The sequence below is a fragment of the Antennarius striatus genome, chromosome 15 (assembly GCF_040054535.1).
Source record: "Antennarius striatus isolate MH-2024 chromosome 15, ASM4005453v1, whole genome shotgun sequence".
Lineage (NCBI taxonomy): Eukaryota > Metazoa > Chordata > Actinopteri > Lophiiformes > Antennariidae > Antennarius > Antennarius striatus.
Window position 1 is genome coordinate 2157501 of NC_090790.1, and position 14386 is coordinate 2171886.

The 14386-nt window shown below is 41.9% G+C and overlaps 1 protein-coding gene across 4 annotated transcripts in view; it reads left to right on the forward strand.

Annotated features, from left to right (window-relative positions):
• nrg1 (neuregulin 1) overlaps positions 1 to 14361 on the forward strand; it is a 22045-nt gene extending 7684 nt beyond the window's left edge. For 2 of the 4 annotated variants that reach the window (XM_068333960.1, XM_068333959.1), the window contains 5 exons: positions 2914 to 2972; positions 4672 to 4774; positions 6810 to 6963; positions 7052 to 7170; positions 11741 to 14361. In XM_068333960.1, the coding sequence (XP_068190061.1) occupies positions 2914 to 2972; positions 4672 to 4774; positions 6810 to 6963; positions 7052 to 7170; positions 11741 to 12314 (1009 nt within the window). In that variant the 3' untranslated portion in view covers positions 12315 to 14361. The remainder of the gene's footprint in view (positions 1 to 2913; positions 2973 to 4671; positions 4775 to 6809; positions 6964 to 7051; positions 7171 to 11740) is intronic. The other 2 variants (XM_068333961.1, XM_068333962.1) reach the window with 2 other exon arrangements.
• Positions 14362 to 14386: the final 25 nt, after the last annotated feature.

The window sequence follows — 14386 nt, forward strand, 5'->3', positions numbered from 1 at the left end:
CTCATAGTCGTATGAGATTGAACGTTTTCTTGCTTTTGGCTCGTTATCAGAAGCTTAGAGCATTTCTTGCCATGCAATAACAGCTTCTTCTTTCTGGTCAGTTTGATTTGAAATGCCAGCACATTATCACAGTTCAGACAAATTCACAGTGAAACGTAAAAGTGTGACAACTATTCTAACCAGACTTGAGGTTAGAGTGGTTACTGAGCTAGTCGTGATACATAAAGTATCGAATGCGACATTTCCTGCTTCCAGCAGAGGGCGTTGTCATGACAACGGAATTTGGGCATGTGGATGCCTAAACGGTGGGTGTCTCACGCGACATGTGTGGCAAAAAATACGACTCTTTGTGCTGGGGCCCTAAATACCAAACATTTCTACTGCTGACAAAGTTTGGCTCCGTTCTTCAGAGATGTGTAAGAACATGAGTGTTTAGGTGTATTTTTATAACCATTACTCTTCTAGAAGATGGTGATTTCTTTAATGGAAACGTCCTTTCAATTTAACAAGATCTCTGGCATGGTGCATAATTTGCTCAACACGTTCAATATCACAGTGTCACATGTCCAACAATCAACAACAAGCCTGGTTCTTTTAAAAAAAGACAACTTCAACTGTGTAACAGTAGTATGTACTATAGATAACAGTACTATGGTGATATCAAGGTAACAGTGCTGTGGTGAGACTACAAAACACAAGCATTATGGTAAACATTATGGTAACGCAACTACTATGGTAAGGTAAGGGAAACTCATTATGGTTAAGTTAAAGCATAAATACTATGGTGAGGTAAAGGGATCTTACCTACTGTGACAAAATTACTATTGTGAAGTCAAGATAATGGTTTTGGCGAAGTTAATGCTCCAAAAGTATAATGGTCAAGTCAAAGTACTGTAACTACTGTATTATGGTGAAGTTACAATATCAAAACCTAATTTCATGGTAACAAAATTATTATGTTGAGGTTAAAATAAAAATACTATGCCATACTATAGGTACTATATTAAGTCAATGTAATATAGTACCTATTGTGAAGCTAAGACTTCATAGGTACTCTGAAGAGGTTAAGCCTTATCCTTTTATTACCTTGACCGTTAAGGTAATAAAAGCTCAATGGTGTAATTAAGGTAATGAATTGTGATGGTGAGCTTAAGAAAACACGTCAAGGAAAAGTAAGAAAAGAAATTACAGAGATACTCAGGTAGCCAGTGTAAGTTAACAGAAGAATGGAGGACTACTGCAAAGACTGGGAGGGCAAGAACCTGGAAGTTTCTTCATGCTTTTCAGCAAAGAAGAAGGGAGAGGAAGGACAAGTAGATTCAATAGTAGAATAGTAGGAGATAGTGAAAGGGAACAAGCTGGGAAGGATACAGAGGTTATGAAGGATAGAGATGGGATTGTACACACTACCGATGGGAGTGTACTGAGAAGGTGGAAAGAGTACTATGAGGAACTGATGGATGAAGAAAATGAGAGAGCAGAGGCTAGAGGAAGACCAAAGAGGAGGTTTCTGGATGTAGTGAAAGAGGACATGAAGGTAGTTGGTGTGAGAGAAGAGGATGAGAAGACAGGGTTAGATGGAGGCAATCGATTCGCTGTGGTGACCCCTAGGAGAAAATAGTTGTTACTGGCATTTCAGGATTCAGTTGTAGTTCAACAGAAACGTTACAAGAGGCAGACAGAGATGAGTAATCACTGGAATCCAACCCACTGTTGGACTCTCCTCTTTATTAATGGTGACTAACTACACAATGTTGTTCCTCCTGGATCCATGTGTCCTGCTGATGCAGGATGTCACAAAAGTACCTCAATGGACAATAAGGAGGGCAAATCAAGACATTCTGGGAACAATCTGAATCCATATGTGCTGACTCAGCACTTTGTTAGCTTTAGGCAACAGTGCTTGAAGTTCAAACAGCTTACCAACCATTATAAAGAGATTTTTTCCCCTGGATCTGCCATGTTTTATGACTGTACACCGGCTGCGTCCATGTGTACTCATACAGTCAGTGCTGTTTTCTGTTTTCCTTTCTACCCATTAACCAGGTGCTTGGCGGGATTCACTGGGCACCGATGTGAACAAGCTGTGCTTAAGAAAGTCTCAGACCTAAAACGTATGTCAACACAACTGTATTCAATCCCACGTCATTTCTGGTGTTTCACACTGTCATGCTTTCTTCAGGAGATGGCTGTAACTCTATGAGCTTATCTCCAGCCCTCTAAACGGGTCTCAGGGTTAGGGAAACGTTCCTCTGCAGAGTAGTGAACTGAAATTTGCATGTACTTCATATCTCATCACATTTAACCCATCCTGTTCAGACTAAAGAACTCTTTGTGTTCACATGCTTCTGCTCTTCCCATTCAACTTCACCTACATCTCTCCAGAAACTAAAGCATCTGACAAAACCCATGTTCCCTGCATAAACCTACGCTCCATCATCCACTGTTTCTGGTGAGGCAGCTAAGACTTTTACGTCTCAAGTCCAAACTTGTTAAAAACCCCAAAAGACCACCGGGGGAGCAGAAGTTGGGCTGGTACCACAACAGAACTACTTTTTGATTGGAGCAACTGACCCTGTTGATTTTTGGGAAGGCATGTGGCACCTTTTATAGGATTATGAAACAGATTTGTACATGTACATGCAATTTTCAGTCTGCTGCCAAGACAGTATTCAGATCTATTGGTGATGGAGGGCCCCTGCACAATACAAGTGGTTCTCATGGTTCTCCCGACACTAGGAATAATAATTTTTGCACTTCTGCAGGAAGGTCTGAGGTGATTAATAGACTAAAGCTGGACATACTGGTCTAGCTGGCCCTTCCTGCCAACACCAGTGACCGTTGTGGGTTTTTGTGTTGCTCTTGTATGAACTAACTGACTCTCCTCTTGTTTGTTTGTCTTTTCCTACTCAGGTGTCCAAATGAATTTACTGGTGATCGCTGCCAAAACTATGTAATGGCCAGCTTTTACAGTACGTTACCTCCTCCTCTATCCGTTCTTGGATGTGAGCATGTCCAGCTAAGCTCCTGTGCTGTGTACTTGTGAATCTGTGATTTAAGACATTTGCATGGTAAAGTCTCTTGCTGATTTGCACTTTTATGTTGGACTTTTACCGTTCCGTGTGCCAGATGTGAATGGTTTGTCACTGAAATGAGGTCTAGCTTTTCTTATCCGCCTGAAGAGCTGCAGTCAGCTGCCTCAGGAGTTCTTTGTCCATCAGTCAGGGGCTCCAATAAGGTGGCCGTTACATTAACACAGTGTTAGAGTAGAGCTGCTGGTTTGACGGTCATCTCTCATTAAACCTACAGTCTTCATTCACGCTATTCTAGGCACTGAGTCATAGTCATTTCACAGAATGTATTCAAACTTTTGAAAATGTAAAGATCTGTCTGTTTGACTGTCTGCTTATGCTGTGACACTGTCTGTCTATCTGGCTTTCTGTCTCACAGTCTGTGTTTGAGTGTCTCTCTGTCCAACTGTTTGCTTATCTGCCTTTCTGTCCAAGTGTTTGTCTATCCTTTTATCTGTCTGCCTGCCTGCCTTCCTGTTTTCCTGTCTGTCTGTCTGTCTGTCTGTCTGTCTGTCTGTCTGTCTGTCTGTCTGTCTGTCTGTCTGGCTGTCTGTCTGTCTGTCTGTCTGTCTGTCTGTCTGTCTGTCTGTTTGATTCAGTTAAGACAGCGGTCCCCAACCTTTTTTTAACCGTCAGACAATATTTTCATTGGTCAGCCTTTAAGGTGTGGTGGATAAATACAGAAAAATCAACTGCTATAGTCAGCATAAAAGCTGTTTTTTTTTTCAAATACAATAACAAAGGTGAATCCAGTCTGTATGCAACTTTATTAGCAGCATTCTCGTAACAATGTGCCAATGTTTGTTTTTTGTTTGTTTTGCTGGCTTGGGAGTTTCAGCTTAGCAGTAATGTATTCTGTGTTAGTGGCCAGGGCGGTCCTGACTGAGGCAATAGACATCAAGAATGAGTCACACACATATGTGATGGAGAGAATACACTCATTTAAAACAAAACATTGTTCAGAATCAGATAATGAATAAAATGAAAATAATATAAGTTATGTATTCTCCCTGTGCAGCTTGGAAATTCACTTCATTAATGCCCCATAGGGGAAATTATTTGTCCTCTCTAGTACATTGGTAGTTACACGTATGTATGTGGGTACAGCCCTGACACACACACACACACACACACACACACACACACACACACACACACACACACACACACACACACACACACACACACACACACACACACACACACACACACACACACACACACATACAAAATGGGCATGCCAGTGAAGGGGAGGTATAGGGTGGCGGGCAGCTCCTCCAGTTGACCCATGGACCGGTACCAATTGGCCACAGACTGGTACTGGTCCACGGCACGGGGGTTGGGGACCAGTTGACAGAAAGGCAGATAGACAGACATCCTTTGACTGTATTGTGAGGTCATTTGACACCACAGTATTCCAATAGATGGAGATCATCCCTATCCACAGCTGCTGCTGAAAATTGAAAATTTTCACTGCAGACCCATTTGTCATTAAGTGGTATCATTGCAGGAATGGGCTTTGTGTGAGTCTATGTGTCTGTGTTTAAGTTTCAGTTTACGTATGTTTTAAGTTTAAAGAATGGACTGTCCTGTTTTTCAGAAGCTGAGGAGCTGTATCAGAAACAAATTTTAACAATAACAGGAATCTGCATTGCACTCCTAGTGGTTGGAATCATGTGTCTGGTTGCCTACTGCAAAACAAAGTAATTCCTGTCATATTTTTATTTTCAATTTAAATTAAAGGTACACTCCCTTATTTTATTATAGCACCTAATAGTATCCCCAAGTCCCAAGGTGGTTCCCGAATCTGTGATGTAGAATAACAGAGAATCAGGACACTTTGATCACCTGAGAGACACCTCTGCTTATTTCCCAGAGGAGAAAGACAGTTGCAAGATTTCTTGAAATATTTCGAAATATGGGATTAAACCTCATACAAATTAATTTTATTTATTTTCATATTACAAAACAGGAAGACAGGAAAATTATAAACAAAGAAAAAAAGCAGTGAAACAAATCTTGCTTATATAATGAGGAGAAGGAAGACTAATATACTGTGTGTACAGAAAACCAACTAGAAGGGAAGTAAGGCTAGGAATATCAGAGGTATGTTCAACCTGATGATGTTGTGGACAGGACAAGTGGAGTTGGGGTCATTCTGAAGGAAGAATGTGTTGTCTGTCTTGTGTTTGACAGGGAGGTCAAGAGACAGGGAGTAAAGATTGATCCAAGGATCAGATGGTGGAAGCTGAAGGATCAAACTTGCCATGCAAAGCTCAGGGAAGAAATGGGACAGGCACTGGTTGGAGATTAAGCAATTTTGTACAGCTAGGAAACTACAGTGGTGCAGTGTGTAGCGCTGTCGCCTCACAGCAAGAAGGTTTTGGGTTTGACTCTTTCTGTTCTTCTTGTTTCTGCATTGCTTCTCCCTTCCAACCTCCCAAACATGCAAATTAGGTGAATTGATCAGTCAAAATTGAGTGTGTGTTTGTGTGAGTGGTTGTTTGTCATTCATGTGGCCCCACAATGAACTGGCAATACGTCCGGAGTGCACCCTGCCTCTCACTCATAGTCAACTGGGATAGTTTCCAGCAACACTCGTGACCCACAAGGCCTAAAAGCAGCTGGAGACGATTTGATTATGGTGGTCTCGTCTTCAAGGAAATGGATGGATGGAAATTACGGTAGGTGTAATGAGGGTGAACGCTAGGAAGGTACAGGAGTGTCACATCTGGTCCGAGAGAGGACGGCAAGGAGATTTGCTGGTGAAATGGAGATGTCCAGGTGACCATATGGAGGAAGAGGCTGGAAAAAAAAGAATTTGGATAATCAGGGAGATGAACAAAGTAGACTTGAGCACAAAGAGATGAGGCAAATAGAGCAGTGAGCAAAAGCAAGCTCTACATGAAACTGAACAGTTAGGACTTGTTGGCCAAAGGGACCGAGCTGGAGAGGATGTGCCGTAGATTACAGCGATCTCCTGACAAATGTCTTTACAAATGAGGAAAGTGTGTTGAAAGGAGGAGGGAGTATTTTGAGGACCTAATGAATGGGTGAGAGAAGTCTAGATAATATGGATGGGGTAAATCAGGAAGCACCACAGATTAGTAAAGACAAGTAAGAAGAGTTCAAGAGCATAAAGAATGGAAAGACAGTTGGTCCGGACGATAAACCAGTAGAGGCATGGAAAGGTTTAGAGGTAGACGAGTTGTTAAGACTAACGAAATGTTGGTGAGAGCAGGTGTGAAGAGTGGATGAAGAGTGAACTGACTGGAGTTTCAAGAATAATGGTGTTGTGCAGAGTTGCAGTATCTACCGGGGCTTAAAGGTGATCAGCCTTTCACTGACATGACATCAGGCGATGGAACTCAGTTGAGTGAAGGAGGTGAAGGTAGATATTCCATGAGTTGGACACGGTTGGTTTGATGTGGCAACCGCTAGGGAGAATGAGCAAAACATGCATGATTTCACAAAAACATAAAACTGGACATCATCTGCATAGAAAGAATATCACAGAATAGAAGAGGCACCAACCAAATCAGTGCTCAGAGAATATGGGGGATTTTTTTATGCTATTAGATGTTATTGCAATATTATGGAGTGTATCATGTGCACACAAAAAATTAATAAAAAATAGAATTCTTAAAGTCAAGCCATAATAACTTTAGATGAAACTGGGTGTGGTGGAACCCTCAGAGATGTTCATTCATGATTTGGGCTTTTTCTCCCTACAAACAGGAAGCAGAGAAAGGAGCTCCAGGACCGCCTGAGGCAGAGTCTGAGGAAGAGGAGGAACAACAACACCAATACTGGTATCTGCCCCAACATGGCAAGCTCCGCCAGAGGATGTCAGATTTCTAACTTGCCTCTTCAAGATTTGCAGCTCATGAACGTATGCTGTTACCCACTGATGACAAATAACAGTCATTAAAACCTGTTGGAATCTGTTAATGCATTTTCTACTCCTACTTTATTTACAGCAATGCAATGGAACGATGAAGCAGCATTCAGCGGATGAGACAGAAACAACCTTCTCTACAACAAAATATGACCTGTCTGTACATGAACCCACCTCATTCACCAACATCTCAAACCAAAGGTAAAGTGCTTCAAGAACATTTATTCAACTTACAAAATGGAATTACTCAGTCTAGGATATGACAAGTGTTGTACAGGTTTTGGATGCATACATGACAATAAGTAAATACATTTGTTGTTGTAAGAGTTGTAGATTTTTATAAATTTATTTGGGATTTCTGCTTAGTGATCATTAAAACTCAAAAAGATGTGAGAAACAACAAAAAACACGGAATAAGTCAGTTCCTTTCTTCATCTTTATTACTCTTCCAAATAAAATCCCTTATCTTAGCCCTCAAACAAAGTAAATGGATGACATCAATCTAAGCATCGATTCTCAAATTCCTCAAAGCCATACCACATTTCAGTGACTAATGTAATCCCTATTTTACCTACTGTTGGTTTGGAGTGAGGGGCCAAATGGTCTGGAATGCTGTTTCCTTTCATTGGCCCTGGCTGAGGTCTCACCAAGAGCGCCGACATGTTTTTGAAGATGGTTCTTATCCAAAAAAATATCCATTTGGCACTCTCTTGATGAATATAATAAAATATTTATACAGTTTTGCACAGCCATTAATATTTAATGTCTACTCTGCCACACTGCTTTACTGGGGATTTTGACATTCCTGCATGGAGATATCATAAGAGGAATCACATTCCTACTCGTCACTCCTCAACACGGACTCGTCTGTTACTGCAGGATTTATCACACCTGTCTAATCCATCAATAAGGAAAACACATGGGATCAGTGGATTGCTGCTACTTTCTTGCTCATGATTGTCTCAAGATTCGGTCACAAACTTGAAAGCAATTCCATTTGCTTATTATATTATTCAAGTATCGGTAACTGATTGATTCAATTAGAATACAAGAAAAACTGTACAGAAATTGATTACTGGTGTAATGGTGTCGTGGCCTGTCTGAAACCTGTGTAAGCGTGTGCAGCTGGCGTAATGACTGGAGCAGCAGTGTTCTGTCGGACACTGAGTCTGTCTCTGTGATATTTTATTTATTTAACCTTTATTGAACCAGGCAAGCAATTAAGAACAGGTTCTTATTTACAAATGCAGCCTGAACAAAGAGCAGTGGCCCTTAGAGGTGTGGGGGAGGGGAGAAGGCTAAAATAAACACAAAGATATACATTATACAGAAAACATAAGAAAAATAAATACAATACAAAAGAGAACAAGACCGAGAAAGAGAGAGAGAGAGGGAGAGAGAAAGATAGATAGATAGATAGATAGATAGATACTTTATTAATCCCGGAGGAAATTGCATTGCATTGCAATGCAATTGCATTGCAAATTGAAAGAGAGAGAGACACTCAACAAGTGCAGCTGTCAGCTACAATTTCATGTAGGTTTTGTTTAAAAGCAGTGACTGATATGGTGACAGTGAGTTTGAGGGGGGTTTGAAAAGTGTTCCAATCATTAGCTGCAGCGAATTGAAAGGCACTGCGACCAAAGACAGTACGGGCTTTAGGGATGGAGAGTTTGATGAGCTTACTGGACCTAAGATTGAGGGCAGGATGGGAGAGGTGTAGAAGGGAGGAGAGGTAGGGAGGTGTTTTTCCAAGTATGGATTTGTAAATGAGGTGAAGCCAGTGGTGGGGCCGTCTGGTGTGGAGGGATGTCCAGTCTACCAGGTTGTACAGGTCACAGTGGTGAGGTCTGAATGGAGCTCCTGTGGCAAAACGGATGGCAAAGTGGTGGAGAGTGTCCAGTTTGCTAAGGGTAGATTGGGAAGCCATCCTATAGATGGTGTCACCATAATCAAATATGGGCAGGATGGTCATTTTCACAAGCGTGTGTTTGGCTGAACGGGTGAAGGAGGCCTTATTCCGGTAGAGGAAGCTCAGGCGAGCTTTGACTTTTGATTGCAGGTGCTTGACGTGGGTGGTGAAGGAGAGGGATGAGTCCAACCAGAGACCGAGGTGTTTATAGCTGGTCACAAACTCCAGTTCAGAGCCATCAGCACAGAGGATTTTAGGGGCAGCGGTGGAATCATGTGTCCGGTCAAAAATAATGCATTTGGTTTTCTTGGTGTTGACTGAAAGATGAAGGCCATGAAAGTACTGCTCGACAGAAGTGAGACTGAGTTGGAGTGTGGATGCAGCAGAGTGGAGAGAAGGGCCCTCTGATATAAGATGGTGTCATCAGCATATAGGTGAATCTTGGAATTACCGGCAAACTTGGCTACACTGTTGATGTAGATGGAGAACAGCGTTGGGCCCAGGATGGAACCTTGAGGCACCCCTTTCATGGTAAGAGGGTCAGACAGGACATTTACAGACTTTACTTGCTGAACTCTGTTGTTTAGGTAGCTAGCGAACCAGTTGCAGGAGTGTGATGACAGACCGATGCTAGTGAGCCTCTGCAGGAGGATGGAGTGGATGACAGAGTCGAAGGCTTTGGATAAGTCAATAAAGGCAGCAATGCAGATCTGTTTGGAGTCCAAGGAGGTAACAACATCATCCAGAACCTTCAAAGTGGCTGTAGTGCACCCGTGGCCAGGCCGGAACCCAGACTGTAGGTTGGACAGAATATCGTTTGAAGCAATGAAGTGGCTGAGCTGTCTATGAACCAATTTTTCTAGGATCTTGGCCAAGCATGGCATGATGGATATAGGTCTGTAACAGTTGGGGTCAGAGCTAGAGCCACCTTTAAAGAGTGGAAAGACCAAAGCGGATTACCAGTCTGAAGGAAAAACAGACAGCTCCAGAGACATGTTGAATAGATACGAGATGGGGGTGGCAATGACAGGAGCCGCAACTTTTAAAAATAAGGGGTCGAGCCCATCAGAGCCAGCTGACTTGTTAGGGTCCAGTTTGGTGAGTTCCTCTAAAACCTCCGAGGTCAGGATGGGACTAAAGGAGAAGGTGCCTGAGCAGGAAGGAGTAGGTGAAAATGAGGGGCAGTAGTGGGGGACTTGGCAGAAGAGACATGGGCTGAGTTGACAAAGTGTTGATTGAGAAGTGAAGCCATATAAGACTTATCAGTGACTACAGAGTCACCAAAGGTCATTGCACTAGGAAAACGGGGTGGCGAAAGACATTATAACCTGGAATTAAAGTGTCAACATCAGCAATGCTCCTTCTAAGCCATGTTTCAGAAACCGCTAAAGCATCAGGATTTGCAGTGTGTACCCAGGATTTTAGCAAATCAAGTTTAGGTAAAAGACTACGGATATTGATGTGTAAAAAGCCCAGGGATTTCCGTTTACAAAAATCATCAAACGACAGACTAGGAGCAGTAGGACTAACTGTAGCAGGCCCTGGATTTGAATGAACATTGCCAGAAATGGCCAACATGAGAATGATTAACAAACGACAAAAAGCAGTGCTAAAACGTTGAGAGTTATTATCTTTCATTGGGGGCTTGGTTGAGATGAAAGGATTGGAACTACGTAGCTGTTGCAATAGCAGGATAGAATACAATGGAACAAGAGCTGTTACACACTGAGAAGGAAGACCAACAGACATTGTAGTCCAAAGGGATGAGATGTCCCTAGGTGGAAAAGTGAAGTCCAATGTACCACGGCCATAGGATGACAATCGAGGTAATAATGTCTCTTGAACAGGAGATTGCCTGGGGGTAGTAAGGGTCCCAGTATCCCGGGCAGTTAGAAGGAATATCATTGCCATCATTCAGCACAAGGAGGTCAAGGTCGTCTAAATGTCACTGGGGGCACCACAGACTTAAGTACGCTTTTAACGTACAAAGTACAGTAATTTACTGATTAATTCTAACAAACAAGAAACAAAGAAGTACATGAAACTTAAGAGGTAACTAAGAAGACATAGATCACCATGGTAGGTGATCTATTCCTTATGGTAGGGGGCGCTGCTGATCCTTGGGATCAGCAGCGCCCCCTACCATGAGGCAGGAGAACTGTGTGCCTCACTTTGTGCCTTTTCCCAGCGGTTTCAGGACTGCTCAACTCAAGACAGACGTTACACACATACAGTTGTTGACAAAAAAACCCTGTACATTATGTACATTAGCTAAATTATGGGAATTTAGTTCATAGAGCACATGTATTTGAACATTTTAATAGCGACATATAGAGAGTTAGCATTACAGTCTCACTGTTTAGCTACCAGCACAGCTAGTTGAGCTTTAGTTGCAGGTCTTTAAACTTGCAGCTACAGTATAAAAAAAAGCTTAGGTAGGAATATGAGTATGATATGTATTCTATCTGGTCTATCTACCATTATCTCTCTATCACACTCTCTTGCTCTTTCTCTATCCCCATTGTATTTGGTTTCCAACCAGCTGGTCAGGCAGATGGCTGCCCTACACAGTCTGGGTCCTGCCCAGAGTTCCTTCCTCAATGAGGGAGTTTTTTCCTGTCACTGTTGTCGATGCTTGCTTTTGGAGGGTTCTGTTGGGTTTCTCAGTCTTTGAAATGTCTGCTGATGCGATTAAGAGCTATATAAATAACAGTTGATTGACTGATTCATTGATGGAGGGCCCAGACACCTGATGATGGCTGTCAGTTTTGTCTTTCTTTACAGCTTCATACGTATCACATAAACTACGACCATCTTCCAGACCCAGTTGTAAAACGTGTCTCCGCTCTGATTGTGCAGGTTAAGACCTGCTACGTCTCGTACCTCCGTTGAAACGCCCGGGTCTCCTCCATCAGAGACGTCCGCCCCTCTGTCAAGCCTGGCAGTCTCTGAGCCCTCAGTCGCACTGAGTCCCTCTGGGGAAGAGGAGCGCCCCCTGCTGTTGTCAAACACACATCAGACACAAAAGTCCGCCAGCCGAGACGAGTCAAGGAGGACCTCTGCTCACTACAACCACGGCCATGTGGCACACAGCCTACCACCCAGCCCATTGTTTACCATGGAGAATGGGACATCTCAACTCAAAATGTTTCCAGCATCACCTGAGAAACGTCTTCAGACCGACAACATCGATGACTGTAGCAACAAAAGAACAGGTCTCACCAATGGCCATGTGCTGCATGATGTGGAGTCCATGGCTGCTGGTGGTGGTGTTGGGGAGTCTCAATGGGAGCACGCGGCCTTCAGCGCTGCAGAGAGCACCACAGCCCTGTTCCTGCGGGCCCTGTACAGCAGCAGGACTAACCCAGCACCGTCACACGACGACCTGCAAGTCCAGTCCAGCTCCATCCAACCAGGTCCGGTCACTGTGTAAAGAAAAACGTTCATGTTGAGGGAGAAGAAGCTATAGTCACTGTTAAGCCTTTATTTTCTATAAATGATTTGCTGTATAAAAGAAAAAAATGTTAATTTTATTTTAGTGATGTCATAGAGAGTTTTATAAAGACATGTAGGTAAAGTGCCATACAATAGTATGTAGCAACAGTTCACAGTATATTTCAGTGCAGATAAAATATCAGCGGTGCCTTTCTGTTTGGATTGCTTAAAGGAGCTGCAGCATTGCATTCTGGGCCATATACTGTACTAGTATTTAACATTTTAGCCATGAAAAATGACTTGCTGACTGCTTTGACGTCCTGCAGTTGGAAGTGACAGCTATTAAAGGTGCATGCGTGTTGGAGGAATAATGAGCAGTTTGTGAGGTTTCCGCTGTCATTTGAGCTGATTAATGTTCATACTGATAATAGACTGTCCCACCGACATTTGTTCTAAATACAGAAAACAGTAGCAAACATCTGGACTGATGTTACACCTGCATTTATTGAAAGGTAACGATGTTGGAGATCATTTTGTTTCTGTTTGTCACTGTCTAGTCCAGTGTTCTGCTGGTGAGCTGATACTATATTTGCTCAAAGGTGCAATGGGAAAATTCTGGCTGATAAGTGTTACTAATTACTACTAATGACTAATAAAAATGTACATGCTTAACCGTAGATTTAAAAGATGTTTTAGTAACATTCTACATTTGAATTTTATCTCCATAATTCAGATACACGTAATACTGCACTAAGAATCTCACATGGATCTCACAAGAAATCATTTTCTGTCGTTTTGTTTGATTGGTTTCCATGGTGACAGACCGAGTACACACTGACTCAGTCAAGGGGGAAACTACCAAGAACACGACTAGGAGCATGAAATCAGACACACCAGTCATTACTGCACTCCGTCACATGATCATATTACTGTCTGAGTATTCACAAAGATATTACTTTAAAAACAGCTGTTTTAATTCAACCATCACAGCTGAAACACTTTACTGTGTGAACTTCAAAATTAAGTTTTTCATTGTTAATGAGCAGCTTAAAAAATGTCCCTACTTCTAGACTGTAGAGGAAAAAATATGAGGCATTAACAACTATCTGGATAAATAACAATAGTTTCTTAACATGTTTTATGATAGAAATTATTTAAGTATTTAAATAAGTGTGCTGCCTCATCTTAAGTGTTTTAGTGGTGGCCATACTTTTGTAATTCTATATGTTAACTTAAAATTTATGCCTTTTAAAGTCATTCTTGCTGTTCATAGTTATTTATTACTGTTATATGATATAGTACACATTTATATTTTAACAAATATGACTTAAAAGATGAGATGTGTGTAGCCATCTGTTCCACTATAATACAGTAATAAATACACAAAATAGAAAGCTACTTGTATTTTGTAACTTGTATTGCTGACCACATCCCACAATGCATTGCTTTCAGGTGTAGGAGTGTCTTCAAGTGATGCAAACGCACCACAAAAACCTTCAATGCTGTTTTTATTAATAAAATCAGTTCCATGCTTTGCCTGTAAAACATCGGTAAATTTGCCACATAAGGCACCAACACACACACACACACACACACACACACACACACTCACACACACACACACACACACACACACACGCACACGCACACGCACACGCACGCTTACAGGATATGCACGTTCCTCACACATAAATGTCTCTCCCAAGCTACAGTAGTCTTAAAAAATCTTATGATCATAACATTATGATGTTATTAATAACAGTCAATAGTAAAGAAAAAATGAATCCTGACATCCCTAATCCACAGCGTGTCAATGTGACACCACAGACAACCAGAGAGCTGCACAAGAGGCATCCAGGAATAATAACAGTTCCATTATATTGATATATTAAATGAAGTCTTAATAAAAATATTAATTCATTTATGAATATATAATGTTCTGATTCTGATAAAGTGTAGCCCGACCCAGAAGCCCTGGTTTGCCCTGACGGCCAGCCGCTGCTGTACAGTCAAACCTTTAGTTCATGTCATGACATTAGAATTGATCCGTACCAAACAACCCCAGTGGCA